Here is a 14,553-nt window from a genome sequence, read left to right as displayed (position 1 = left end):
GGGTTCCCTCTGTGGCTCTCTTTTCTAACCCCCCTGAGCTTCCCCTCCCCCTTGGGCTCACTCATCTCAGGGATCCTCTTTCTTTGCAATCAGGAGGAGAGAAAATGCTGACAAAGTCGACTCCTGTTGTCATGGCAACCATAGCCCTAATTATTGTGCGGAGCCTGGTTCTCTCTGTGGAAGGGGGTTGGGAAAGATGAGAAGTGATGGGATGGGGAAGCTGGAGATGGGGAACCCTCCATACACTGATCCCCCGTCTCTGTGCCTGGGCATCTTCTGTCCACCATGGCCCTGCCCCCAAGCACCGTGCAGCCCAAGTGTGGCATCCCATCCCTGCCTCCCCAGTGTAAAGGACTCAACACATGTCTGATCCTTGGGGGCTGTGGGGACCACAAGGCTGGCTCTGTTTAGTATCCTTTAGCATGGGAAATTGAGAGGCCAAGTTACAAATGATGAGAGGACTGGGCTTGGCTTTGGGCTTCTTTTCTGTGCTGCCCGCCACCCTGGGAAGCAACTGTGGGATCTGCTCACCCACTGGAACCCTGTTTCCCTATTCCTCCCCTTATCCCTCCAGAACACAGATGACCTCCTGGTGGCCTCGGCTGAGTGTCCAAGCGATGATGAGGACCTGGAGGAGTGTGAGCCTAGTACTGGTGAGTGCCTTTCCCCCCTCCCCTGCCCCGGGCCCCTGCGACGCTGCTGGGGAGGGGGGCGACTGTCTGCCACCTGGCCCCAGCCCAGGGTGTGCTGCAGGCTTTAGCTCTCTCCTGCAGTCCCTTTGTAACTTAGAAGACCCCAGGTCCCTCTCATGCCCTTAACAAGGTGCCTTTTGGTGTCCCATTCTTGGGGATAGTGAAGTTTTTAGTCTGGGCTCCTAGGGGTGGAAAGCCAAAAGGAACTGGGAGAAAAGAGGGAGATGTAGTTGTAGAAACATGAGGAACTGCAACGCCCATTAGTTCTGGAATGGGAGGTGGGAAACTACAATTCCCATCAGTCCTCAGGTCCAGAACTACAACTCCCATCAGCCCTGAAGAGTGGCGCTCTCTTGGCCATTCATAGAGGTCTCTGTTGGCGCTCCCTTGACCTCCTGCTCAGCCTCAGGGACTTACCTGGTGTTCTTGAAAGGGTTCCAAGGTTGTCAGGCCAAGGTGGGCAGTTGCTCCATGGAACCTCTGTATCAGGGCCAGACATACAGTCCCCAGGGGAGATCCTAGCTTGAGGTGGCTGTAGGAGAACAAGCTGTGGGGAGGGCTTCCTGAGCGGTGGTGACACAGGACCAAGGCTACAGCTACAGAGAGCAGCTGAGCAGGGTGGGGTTGGGGGTGCTTTGCATGCTGGCTGAGAGCATGAGAGTCGGGGTGGCCTGGTGGTTGTTGGGCTGCTCATCTGAGCAGGTTGGCAGTGGCCCAGCAGTGGGGGATGGGCACTGGGGGCTGAGAGCAAGACCGGAAAAGGACTGACTGAATGTGGCTGGTGGGAGCTTCCCGGTGGGGAGCACAGGCCTTAGCTACAGCCTGGATGAGCCCTTGGAGTAGAGGGGACACCCACATCTCATGCTTGGCTTCCCAGAGACTATAAGTTTCAGCAAGGTTATAAGTTTATACGTTTCAGCAAGGTTATAAGTTTCAGCAAGGCTGGGGTATGTGCATGCAGGGATGGAGAAGGCTGTGAATCTGACCTGGGGTCAGGGGTCTGGATGGCCTACCAGCTCCAGAAGAGACACTGAAGCGGAGGGCAGGCTGCCACCCAGTTAGTGTGGGTAGGTAGGGAACAGTCATAGACAGTGGAGCCTTGGGGGTCCTAGTCACAGGCCCCCCTGTGACTAGGAGTGGAGACCTCCATACCCATAGGCTGATGCCCTTCCCTATATTCCTCTTGTCCCCAGTAGTCCAGAACTGAGTGGGGTTGTTCTGTGGTCCTGCACCAGGGACACTCATGGGAAGTGCCAGCTTCTGGGCAGGAAAGCCTCTCTGTCCACAGCTCAGGGCCTATGCTTCTGGTAGCAGATGCTCTCTCTGCAGGAGGCCCCTCTGCTGGGAGCCACCCCTCCTGCTCTACACTGCAGACCCTTGGGCACGAGGCCTGTCCACAGCACATCCCAGCACTGTCTAACCCATCAAAGCCATGGACAGTGACTGGGGATTCCTACAGCTGGTTTTGCCGTAAATGGCTGCAAGGAATGACCTGTGAGAATTCTGGGCAGGGACTGTGCCATGGGGAAGGGGTGCAGCCTCACTTTTCCTTCTGGTACACAAGCTCTGTGATGACAGATTTCTGCTCTACCTCAACTATGCACACACACACACACACACACACACACACACACACCTGCCTGAGGCCATACGGGGAGGGTCTGATGCCCCAGCCCAGAGTCTATGTAGGAGCTTGGGCATGATCTATGGTGTGCTCTCTGGTGTCCTGAGCTATTTCAGGCTCTGTTAGAATAAGAGGGTACAGTGGACCTGAAGAGGATGGGTCATCTGCCCCAAGTCAGGGCTCCCAGAAATCACTGACCACTGTGCCTTTCCTCTGTAAAAAGAGCCACCATGTGAGGGGAGGGTAATGGAGGCGAAGGAGGACTGGAGACTGGGAGTGGGGAGGACTGGTGAGTGGCCCAGCTTTGAAAATAAGCCCTGACGACAGCAGGGCTGGGTGGTCCTCGGAGTGCCCAGGGCACTCACCTACATCATAATATTCCATAGCTCTGAAATGCCCACTGTCCTCATACCCCATGGGACCCAGACAGGAATCAGGATGACTTCTGGGTGCCCTGGCTGGCCTGGCCCATGTTCCCCTGCCCTCTCGTCCTGGCCTCTCCAATCAGAGTTCACTTCAGGGCCCAGGATAAGGAAGCTTCTGCAGAGCACCAGGCTAGTGACAGGCTGCCCAGAGTCTGAACCTAGGCTGTCTCCTCTCCTCGCTTCCAGATCTTCATCCCTGAGTAGGCGTGTGGACCATGGGATCATCCCTGTTTGACCTGTCTACTTCTCATCCCTTCCCTTCACTCCATCCTCTCCACAGACTCCGAGTCCTGTTCTCTCCCTGCTTAGTCAGCCTGTCATCTAGTATATTATTTCTCTCAAGGCTGGAGGTTCAATCACACAGTAGTGTTATAATTTGTCCTACTAGGAGTTCCTTTAAGGGACACACACCCACAGTTGGTAATGTGGCATACCACGCTTGCTGGCCCAGCTGTCCTGGCCTATATATTATATTTCCAGCCTGGTCCCTGAAGGACTGTGGACTTTGTACCCCTGAGACAGGAAGAACACAAAGACTTATATCCACAGAGACATAAATCCATATGCACACACATGTGCTCTGACCAGGGGAACACACACGTACACTCATGTTTACGCAATCACACATGTCCTGGAAGATCACATATTGCCACACACACCATGTAAAGTGCAAACCATTTATACCCAGAACAACAGAGGCACATAGGTGCTTAAATCCAAAGAGTCATGTGCATGCCCAGATAGATGCCCCGAAACCCAGGTACAGTTCTGAGAAGTCCAGAGAAACACAAAGCTGTATAGTGTACACAGTCCCATGCTGTGTACCAGAGGCACTGAGTGTCTCACGTGTACGTGTAGAGCTTCCCGAACACCCAGAGATGCTTCCCAGCTGCTGGCCTGCTCAGCCCCAGAGAGTCACACCAGCACGTGTGCAGCTGCACAAAGGCACCCACACTCAGGGCTGCGTGGAAACACATGCTGAGACCCACGGAGGCAGCTCTCGCATGCTCACATCTGTCCATGCATAAGACATGCTCTGAGGCAGCAAATCTCATACATCGTGCTCTCAGGGCATGTTCAGACCTTTGTGTGCACGCTCACCTGACTCTCAGAGTACATGCCCTGTGACGTGTCCTTGAACTCACGGCTGTACATCCATGCTCAGCTCACAAAGGCATTTATCTGTGGACTGAGCCACCTGTGTAACACTCGCTCACATATGTGTGCAAACCACAGTCCCACATACACATTTGGACTCCCAGATGTTCACATATTTCCTAACCACAGACACAGCATTAGTGTTTAGGCATGGAACACACTCATGGAAGCATGCACACACATGCCTTCTTCCACAGAAGTGTCCCTCATGTCTGTGTGCACAGGTGTCATATTTTGTCCACGGGTACTCAGCAAAATGCAAATGTCCATCCGTGGAGGGAGGCACTCATGGACCTACATGTTTGTCCCCACAGAAGGGGCCTCTGCACACCAAGGTGCGAATATTTGCTAAGACCAAAAGAGCATGGGTTTGTGTTGTCAGAGGGGACGCCAGCACTCAGATTCCAGAAGTCTACGCTGCAAATGCCCACATTTGTTTATCCTCATAGACCTGCACCCCCACACTGTCCTCAAGAGAGGGGACCTTGAGAAGCACATCCATGCATGCACACACACACACACACACACACACACACACACACACACACATTTAGACTGAGACTCTGTGAGGCATATGTACACACACACACACTCAGTCTCACAGATATGTATATGTGTATATATTCTCCACAGAGACACACATGTTGGACATACAGAAGAATGTCCATATTCACTCAGATCCCCAAAGGGGCATACACACACACATGCACACACATGCACACACACACGGGCCTAAATGGCCCACACAAATGCTCACAGACACAGGTGTATCTGTGTGCTCAGTGGTGCTAATGTAGCAGCACACAGATGAGCACACACTTATCTGCAGACCTGGATGGCATCTGCACACTCAGACCCAGTGTCTGCTGTGTGTTCCTTCCCAGGAGTGTGCACACAGCCATTCAGATACACAAGGACACACTCGCATGCCCAGGCTCACCCAGTTTTCTCGAGACATATGCACATGTGCTTAGGGGCGTGTGTCTAGGAGAGTGGAAACAGACTTTCCTATGCATACAGGTTCGCATGTTCCAGAAGAACACCAGTGCCATGCCTTTACCCTACACACACCCCTCCTTAGTGCCACCCACCCAGGAACGAGACCCTCAGAGGGATATGCAGGCCTCATCCCACAGGTGCACAGAAGCACATGTCCGGATTCCTAGGAGCTTCCAGAGTGACACTAGTGGGTATAATGGACACTCCACAACCTCTGAGGTTTAACAGAGACCTGCAATCTCTTTCCCGTGAGTTATGAACAATGCTTCTGACTGATGGGAGCTGTTCTAGTAATGACTCAGGGTCTTGTCTCCTTCCATCTTGTGTCTGTGTCATCTTTAACTCATGGCTTCTCAAGGTGCAGGAATGAGCACGCAAGGGGTCAGAAGCGGGAGGTTTCCATGGGCTGAGCCCAGAGAGGCTCTTCCAGCCCACATTGCGTTCCAAACCCATAGCTCAGTCCTGGAGCCACAGCTGAGCTTCCGAGATGGCCAGGAAGCCACCACCTTATTGTGCTCCTATGTAGAAGCACATACAAGTTTGAGGACCAGCTAGAGAATGTTTTGCCTAAATCTAGCCTGTCTGGTCACCAAGAATCTATTTCATGTTACGTTCAGTCTCAGAATGTCCCTACCGCCACTCCAAGAGTGACAAAAGTCTTACGCCAAGAGGTTGTTCGTAGGGGATGGTGGCTTTCTCTGATCCACCCAGACCTGCCTCCTCAGGTCTCTAGACTATGAACTGAAGTGAATATTTATCTCACTTCTTCCAACACATCCCTGAAGTACAGTGGTTCTGCAGAGGTGGCCCCTACAACACAAGCTCATTCACAAAAGAAAAGAGGTTGGGTGTCATGGTGAGCACCTGTAATTTTAGCACTTGGGGAGTGGAGGCAACAGGATTGTAAGTTCAAGGTCAACTTGGAGTATATAGCAAGACCTTACCCACTGCCACCTCCAAAGGAGGTGATACTAGTGAAAGCTGGGCAGCACGTGGTGGTGCCAGGGTCCTGTTCATGTGCACAGCACACATGCCTCAGCACAGGAGAGGAAACCCAGGCTTTGCTGGACCGGCAGGCTCTGCTCCGGCAGGGTCTCCAGTAAATCCTGCTTCACCCTCTGGGAAGGCTTTTGGCTGCTGCTCTGCCAGGCAGAATGTCCCCCTCCTTATCCTTCATGGCCTTCCATGGGTTTGGGGAGAGATGCTCTCCTTGGCTGTGTGTAAGTGCAGACATCCCACACTAGCTTGCGCATCTCTGGTGGCTTCGAGGCTTAGTCACGGCAGCCACACCACAGCCCTAATCTCTTATCCACCCCCATGTCTTCTCTTGTTTCTCTGCTCCTGCCTTCGTCATAGTGCCTTGATTGCCCTGAGGACACTTTAAATGGTAGGTGTGGAGACCACTCCTACACTGGGCAGAAAAGACCCTCACTCCTTGAGAAGGTCTTTCTCATTGGCCCCTGAGCCCCTTTCTGTCTTTACTCCTGTGTGGGGACTGACTGGGAGCAATGGTTCTTCTGACCTCTGCAGAAATCACGTGTCGAGATTGGCATCTCCTTCCCTCCATGCCCGCAGGATAGCCAGTTCTTGTTTCAGTTTATGTGGTAACATGCTGCCAGAAGAGGACCATTGGAGCTGGCAGTCCTGGGCCCTGTTCTACACTTTCCTTAGCACCTCAGCCTGGCAGGTTGGTACAGCAACGTTTGTACCAAATCTGCCACAGTGGCATGTGGGTTTTTATCTTTGCTGCCTCCTATCCTTTCCTTGAATTGTCACTTGAATGCCATGTCATTTTGTTACCATGACATCCATTTCGGGGGCTAAAGTCTGTATATAAGGTAATATTTGTCCCCATAACAGATAAGACCTGAATCTTAGTGGTTAATGCAAGAGAACTTTCTCACGCAGGTATGCCCTACCTGGTCTCGGCCAAGAAGGCACACTAGGAACCCACATTCCCTCCATCTGTGGCACCTAATGTGGAGGATGGAACACTGAAGACTGTTAGGGGCAAAGAACTGGACAGGGTCTAATACTTAGCAATTGGGCCATTCGCAGTAGCTAGGGATGCTGGGAAATGTAGTCTAGATGTCAAGGTTCAGAAGGAATATTTATTTTATGGGGTAGAAAACTGCTTGTGCTCAGAGCCATGGTATTTTGCTTGCATATTCTGAGAGACACATCCACATGGCATGTACACAAAGCCCATGCCTCAGGCTTACAGGCAGCAGACATAGAGGTCCATTCACATGCACACGTCTGCTCACACGCACTGACACACACACAGGTGTCTCCGATCCATGAAGGTTGATGTGCTTAGGAGTTTATGCTTGTGGATGTAGAAACACACGCACATCTTCGTAGGGGGTATGCATCTGAGAGTGTGTGCTCGCATACAAGCGCACATACCCTCCCGTTGAGTGTTGAGTAGCTCATACTCTCTGACCCTGAAGCCACGCTGGCCCCTGCCCTTGCCATGCTGGCGTTGCAGGTGCGGAGGGATATCATCCTTCAGGCTACAGCCCACAGTGGCATACTTCTCTGCTAAACAGGTGAGTAGGGACGAAATCTAGCCAGTGCTCTGCTTGCTTGGCAGTGTATCCTGGGCCCTGATGTGGGCTGTGTCCACCCAGAGGAGAGTGGCTTTTCTCAATATTGTGGACATGTGACTTGCCAAGTCATGGACCTATAGGGCTGTGTCTATGTATAAGGGGGGGCTGCCTTTTCTCCTAATCCACTGAAATGCTAACCTTGCCCCTCACAGCTTGGGTAGGGCCCTCAGCACTGGTAGATGGGGGTCTCAGCCACCAGAAGGCTTAGCTTGGGGTATCCTGAACCTCAGATCCATATTCTTCTGTGGGGGTAAACATATCTTGACTGGATAGAAATTGGGGTTCATAGGTAGATTTTTTTTTTTTTAGACAGGGTTCCACATTGTAGCCCAGGCTGGCCTCAAACTCATGGACTCATGGTGATCCTCCTGCCTCAGCCTCCCGAGTAATGGGATTAACAGGTATGAGCCACTGCACAGAGCTTTATGGGTAGATTTCTCATTCAGGCTCCGGTGCCTTGAAGGCTGAAAGGCCTCGGCGTACTTTGTGCAAGAGTCTGTAAAGGGAGCGTTGAGTTAGAAGAGCCACTTGGGAATAGCTGCTGGTGTCCCATCAGAATGGAATTCTCTAGCAAGTGGGTTCAATGCGCGTCGAAATTCCATTTCCTTGGGAAGAAGAGCAGAGGGCCAGTGGGTTGCAGCTCTGATAAGCATGTACCTGTGCTTTGCAGCTACTGCAGCTGCCAGAAGTGAGAGAGGGGCTAGAGGCTGCCTGCTGTGCTTGTCAGAGTCTGATGGCTGCAGGAGCCACAGTCTTCTGTTGGTCTCCCAGTGATGCAGAGCTGATCACAGGACTCACAGCATCATGAGTCACCCCGAGTGTTCCCCTTGTTCCAAAGCTCAGTGGAGGGCCAGCAGTGGGACCATCCCAGTGGGAAGCCTCTGAGGAATCCTCCCTCGCTCAGACCTTGATTCCTCCCCAGGGAGAGTTTTCTTGATCTCTCCGGGACCAGTGCCCCAGGGAAGCCCATACATTGACTCCAGTGCCTCATAATCCTGGCCAGGTTTTATGAGGGTGATGTGGGAAAGCCGTGTGAGGGTCTCTGTGGCCTGTCACTTTGGAGAAGGTTTGTGTGAGGGTACCGCGCACACGGGGAAGTAGTGTCGGAGAAAGATGCTGCTATGCAAAGGGCACTGGTGGAATCATGGGAGATATGGCCACAAACCATGGGGAGAGAAGAGCTGGGAGAGCCCCAAGGGAATGGAGACTGAGCCAGGGGAGGCTGTGGGGCCTGGAGGAGGGAGATCTGGAAAGCCCGTGTGTCCAAAGCACTAGTGAGTTGGGGGTAAGTGGTTGTGGGAATGCCACAGGCTGGGCAGGAAATGTGTGGTCCAGGCCCTCATCCAGTAGGAGGCGACAGGATGGTTAAAGAGCCAAGATCTGTGTCCTGGCCATTCTAATGAGCTGCACTCTAGGAAGGAGTAATGACCCTTCCCTGTGTTCCTAGCAATGGCCAGTCCGTTGAGGATCAGAAGCCATGCTAGGGAAAGAGTTGATCCTGGAGTTCCTGAGGGCACTGGTAACTCAGTCTCTGCTGGGAAAGGTGGAAGGCCAGGCCTGAGGGTGGAAACCAGGCCTGAGGACAGGGAGGAAGCAGGGGCTTGCTTAGGTCTCAGCTGTGCCTGTTGCCCAAGATGGCGGAGCAGGAGGTTGTATGTAAAGCTGAGCTCAGCACGTAAAAGGCACTCCTTGCTTCCCCATGTACCTGGTTCATCTCAGAGGGAGTGCCAGGGGACTTGTCATTCACTTCCCCTCGAAGAGCAGAAGGACCTCAGCTCCGTGCCAGGCATGCTGCTGGCTGCTAGTGAGATTGACAGATGGGACTCAGGCCTTTGGGCCTTCCCTGGCAGTATGTCAAACCTGAGCCTCCAGGAGCAGAGGCTATCTACTGGAGTCAGCCTGGAAGACGAGGCATGGGTTGGATTCTGAGCATGTGTGAGCGAGCTATCTGTAGGGGAGCCTGTTCTAATAGAAGGCAAAGGTCGGGAGACAGCAGGTAGTGTGGGTGAGCAGAGAGGGCCTGGATGAGCTTAGGATTCATGTAGGGAGGAGAGCCTGCTGTGATTAGGTCCAAGACATTACTACTTGAAGGGCCAAGAGCTTTCCTGTGTGCTGAATTTGCCCTTGTGCAGGGATGCAAATGCTGGGAATGGGAGGAACATGGGAATGGAGGGCTGCACTAAGTTCCTGCATAGATTGCAAGACCCATCGGGCCAGGCCTTGATCAGTCTGCTGATCAACGCTTTAGGAAAGGACATGTCCCTCGCACAGGACTGACATTTCACTGGGTCTCCAGTGATGGCCAGCCGGTTGAGGATCATAAGCCAGGTCAGGGTAAGTTTTGACCCGGAATTGCCCCAGCCCCTAGTGGCTCAGACTGTGATGGAAAAGGTCAAAGGCAGAGCTGATAGAGGTAGGAGTCAGATCAGTGGACAGGAATGATGCATTCTAGGCTTGATCTGGACCTGGCTGCCAGAACTTGCTATGTTCTTGAAGATGACCTTGAACTCCTGATCTTCCTGCCTCCACCTCCAGAGTGCTGGAACCACAAGCATGTGCCACCATGCATGGCAATATTCTAGCTTTCTAGATGAGGACTGGGGCCCAGTGTGGGTGGGACTTGTCTATAGTTACACAGGAATTCAGTTGACGCTCATGTAGCCTTTGGGCTGGGTTCTCAGGTGAGCAACCTTGCCAGCCCTTGGAGGTGTGGGAGTGATGGTCCAGGCTTTTTTGGTCCCCTTCCTGGCCCTGGAAGTCACAGAAGGGACCGGCTAATTTGTTCATCCTCCTTACTTGGAAGCTCTGCTCTCTCCAGGCCTCAGAGTCCCCATTGACTAGAAGCTGGAGTTTGAGGGCTGGGGTGTGACTTAGCGGTAGAGCCAGAGTCCTTGGACTGGCATGCATGAGGTCCTGGCTTCCGTCAGTGGAGCTGGACAGTCCGGCTGCACACAGCATTCTCTGCTCTTGGTTACACATTTCATTATGGCTAAGTCTGTGGAGGCCTAGGAGCTCTGGAGCTTTAAACTTCGTGCTACAAGGAGCCTGATGGGAAGTGCAGCTGGGGAAGCTGGGCAGGCTTTCCGCTTAGGTGACAAGGTTTTGCTGTGGCCTCTGGGAGATTGATGGAGCTGCTGGTGGGAAGGGCCAGCAGAGGGAATGAGAAGTGGAGCCAGCCTGAAGGCTGGGGTAGGCAGAGCAGAGAAATCTCTGGATGTGAGGCTTGGCCTGGCCGCAGGATCTGCTAGTAGAAGCCCTGGGATGATTACCACAGAGGGTGGAGGATTGTGGGTGCAGATACCAAGTGAAGTACTCAGGAAGGGATGGGGTGTGGGTTGAGCCAGAGGTAAAGCCAGAGAGGAAATCTTCAACTCCATTCCTGAGAAGCCTAGAGGCAATCTTCAAAGCCAGAGTTTGAGCCTTCCTTCCAGCCTAGCGCTTAACCAGCTTCTATCTACCAGAGGTCAGAAGCTTGCAGAACTTTGGTTAGTGAAGAGGCGCAGGAGGCTGTTGGGAGTTGTAGTTATTGACCCAGAGACGGATGGGAGTTGTAGTTTATGCCCCCTGAAGGGCTAGTGGAAGCTATAGTTCCCGCCCATGGGGAGCTGATGGGAATTGCAGTTTCTGTCCAGGGTATTCAGTTTTCAGACTTAAAGGGAAGACTTACCCACTCCCCACCACCAGACCTTCCCCACTAGTTACCCTGGGCCCTATTTTAGCCAGCGTGCCCCTCCCAGATGGCTGTGTATGTATTTTCTTTTATTTTTTTGCTTTCTTCTTCTTTCCGTTGTTTTATTATTGTTTTAACAATAATAAGAGGGCCAGAGGCAGTCATAACCTGGCCAGGTTCTGGCGGTCCATGGGGGTTCTGGGGAGGGGGTGGGGGGAAGTCAGTGGGGGTCAGAGGTGGAGGGTGAAGAAAGTGGAGCATTAGGTTTAGCTCAGACATCATGTGATGCCCCCCCCCACTCCTTCCCACCTCCATGTTTCTTCTGAGCTCATCACCTCCCAGAACCCTATAGAACAACTCCCAACTTCAGTGTGCCTGATCCCCCTTGCCTACCGTCCCACACATGCATTCCCATTCAAAGTCTCCTCTCCTATGGCCCACGGAAATTAGCTCCAAGGCTCTGCCCATGGCCAGCCCCCTCCCCAAGAACTCACACCCACGTAGGCCTGCCACCCTCCCTCCTTGCCATGCCCCCACTACTGACCCTTCCTTTTCCCACGATGACACTGAGCCTGAGGGTTGCCACTTCCCCAGCCCCAGCCTGCACTGTGCGAGTTTTAGCCTTGTGTTTAGTGAGGGGGAAGAGGGCTCGAGAGAGGGAGGAGAGCGAGTTTTCTGGAGGAAGCAGGCTGTCCAGGGAGTAAATCAGGGAGGGAGATGCCAAACAGATAGACAGAAAACGTTGTACGGAAAAGTTGTTTTTTCTTATTTTTTTTCGGGAGAACCCGCTTACACAGCTCTGTTTGTAATTTTTTTCTTCATGCTAAAATCACACGGCCTATTTGTTGATGTAAGTTGCCTGAATTCCGTGGTATGCTATCTTCTTTTTTAAAAACAAAAGCAAAAAAAAAAGCAAAAAGAAATATATAGAAAAAACCCTAAAAGATATTGTTGTTAGGTTTGTTTAAATGCTGCTGTTGTATGTTTTTAAAGCCTTAAACCAGTAGAAAAAAAATTACGTTTCTTTTCAATTTCCTTTCCTTTCTGTTCCGTTTGGTTTCTTAAGACGAAACAAAAAGACCAAAACCCAGAGTCACAGCCCGCGCGTGGGGTGCCCAGGGCATCCGAGCCGCAGCCCGCTTAAAGCGCAGGCGCTGGCCGGCTGGCGGGCGGGCCCGGCCCGCGCTAGTCTCCGCCAAAGCCGATTGAACCGATTTGGGTGTGAGGCTGTTGTTTCTCTCTCTGTGCCGGCCGCCCGCGCCCCGGCCCTCGCTGACGCCCTCTCTTCTCTCTTCTCTTTCTTCTTCTAGGAGGAGAGTTAATATTGCCCATTATCACGGAGGACTCCTTAGACCCCCCTCCCGTGGCCACCCGGTCCCCCTTCGTGCCCCCGCCCCCCACCTTCTACCCCTTTCTCACGGGCGTGGGTGCCACCCAAGACACCCTGCCCCCGCCCGCCGCGCGCCGCCCGTCCTCGGGGGGCCCGTGCCAGGCTGAGCGCGACGACAGCGACTGCGAGGAGCCCGTGGAGGCCTCGGGCTTCGCCTCTGGGGAGGTCTTTGACTCCAGCCTCCCCCCCACGGACGACGAGGACTTTTACACCACTTTCCCCTTGGTCACGGACCGCACCACCCTCCTGTCGCCCCGCAAGCCTGTGCCCCGACCCAACCTCAGGACAGATGGGGCCACGGGCGCCCCCGGGGTGCTACTTGCGCCCTCTGCCCCAGCCCCCAACCTGCCTGCGGGCAAAATGAACCACCGAGACCCGCTGCAGCCACTGCTGGAGAACCCACCCTTGGGGCCCGGGGTCCCCACGGCTTTCGAGCCGCGGCGACCGCCTCCCCTGCGCCCCGGCGTGACCTCAGCCCCCGGTTTCCCCCGTTTGCCCACAGCCAACCCCACGGGGCCGGGAGAACGCGGCCCCCCGGGCGCGGTGGAGGTGATCCGCGAATCCAGCAGCACCACGGGCATGGTGGTGGGCATCGTGGCGGCTGCGGCGCTCTGCATCCTCATCCTTCTCTATGCCATGTACAAGTACCGCAACCGCGACGAGGGCTCCTACCAAGTGGACCAGAGTCGGAATTACATCAGTAACTCGGCCCAGAGCAATGGGGCGGTGGTGAAGGAGAAGGCCCCTGCTGCCCCCAAGACGCCCAGCAAGGCCAAGAAGAACAAAGACAAGGAGTATTACGTCTGAGCACCCAGTCCAGGCACCGCGCCCCACTGCCAACTGCTCTTCCCGGGAGGGCCCGGGAGGAGGGTGCGGCCCTCTCCCTGCAGGGGGACCTGGAGACCCTCTCCCCGGCTGCCTCAGGCTTCTCCCACGAAGAGGAAACGCAAAAAAGAAAAGGAATATAACTATGTGCTCATCCCCTTCCCTCCCGCTGCCCACGGCGCCGCACTTCAGCTCTGGGGCTGGCTGTCCTTCTCAGCTCTGCGCCGTCAAGGCAGGGCACGTGCTCACAGCCCTGGGTTGATTTATTTTTTTAAGGGGGGTAGTTTTATTTTGGTGGGGCTGGGCGGGAAGGAAGGCTGGGGTTTTTGTAAAGTGTCCACTGCGCCGTTTGTTTATTTCTCTCGGATTTTTTCCTTCCTCCCTGTTCCTCTTGCCTTCCTTCTCCTTCCCAGCCCTTCTGTCCTGGTTCAGGCTTGCTGTGTCTCTTGTCCCTACCCTCCTTCCCTCCTTCTCACCCCCTCCTTCTTTCTTTTTCCTTTCTTTTTCTTTTTTAAATCTTTTTTCTTTTCTTTCTTCTTCTTCTTCTTCTTCTTCTTCTTCTTCTTCTTCTTCTTCTTCTTCTTCTTCTTCTTCTTCTTCTTTTTTTTTTAAAAAACTTTCATTTTCTCTGCTTCCCTCCCTTTGGGTTTCCAGAGACGCTGGGAGAAGGAGGGTGGGAGGATGGGACCAGAGCTGCCCCACTTGGGTGGCTGGGTCCGGACAGTGGGGTTCATTCTCCTAGTGCCCCAAGTCCCCTCAAAAGGAGAAGCTCCTGCCTGAAGTCACCCAGGCATAGGGCTTGGGCCTGGCCAAGGCCTGTTGTGTGTGTGTGTCGCTGCCGGGCAACGTGCATTTCTGGGAAGCCGCTGGAGGAGCGGGGTGGGGGGGGCGGGGGGAGGGGAAAGGCAAATGCAGATATATATTAAAAACAAATAATCGAGGTGCCAGAGCTGCGGTCTGTAGCGTCAGCTAGCTGCAGGTGTAGGGAAGGGAGGGAGCGAGGCTGTGTCTGCGGATGGCTGGGATCACTTCTCCACCCATGGGCTCCCTGCTCCCCCAGTTTTTTTCTCTTTGTTAACAAATGTGTCTGAGTCTTGGAAAACACCCCAAACCCGGAAATGTGTGGGAAAAAGAAAACAAAAACTTTCCAAATTCCAA

General features: G+C 53.6%; 1 protein-coding gene across 27 annotated transcripts in view; it reads left to right on the top strand.

The window, feature by feature from the left end:
• Positions 1 to 14,553, top strand: part of Nrxn2 (neurexin 2) — a 114,570-nt gene extending 100,017 nt beyond the window's left edge. For 15 of the 27 annotated variants that reach the window (XM_087908180.1, XM_087908175.1, XM_087908182.1 and 12 more), the window contains 2 exons: positions 575 to 653; positions 12,491 to 14,553. In XM_087908180.1, coding sequence (XP_087764306.1) covers positions 575 to 653; positions 12,491 to 13,377 — 966 coding nt within the window. In that variant the 3' untranslated portion in view covers positions 13,378 to 14,553. The remainder of the gene's footprint in view (positions 1 to 574; positions 654 to 12,490) is intronic. The other 12 variants (XM_087908193.1, XM_087908192.1, XM_087908191.1 and 9 more) reach the window with 1 other exon arrangement.

Source organism: Myodes glareolus, chromosome 7, assembly GCF_982192425.1.
Source record: "Myodes glareolus chromosome 7, mMyoGla1.1, whole genome shotgun sequence".
NCBI classification, from domain to species: Eukaryota; Metazoa; Chordata; class Mammalia; order Rodentia; family Cricetidae; genus Myodes; species Myodes glareolus.
The sequence above is the reverse complement of the archived record's forward strand: the minus strand, read 5'-3'. Positions and strand labels throughout refer to the sequence as shown.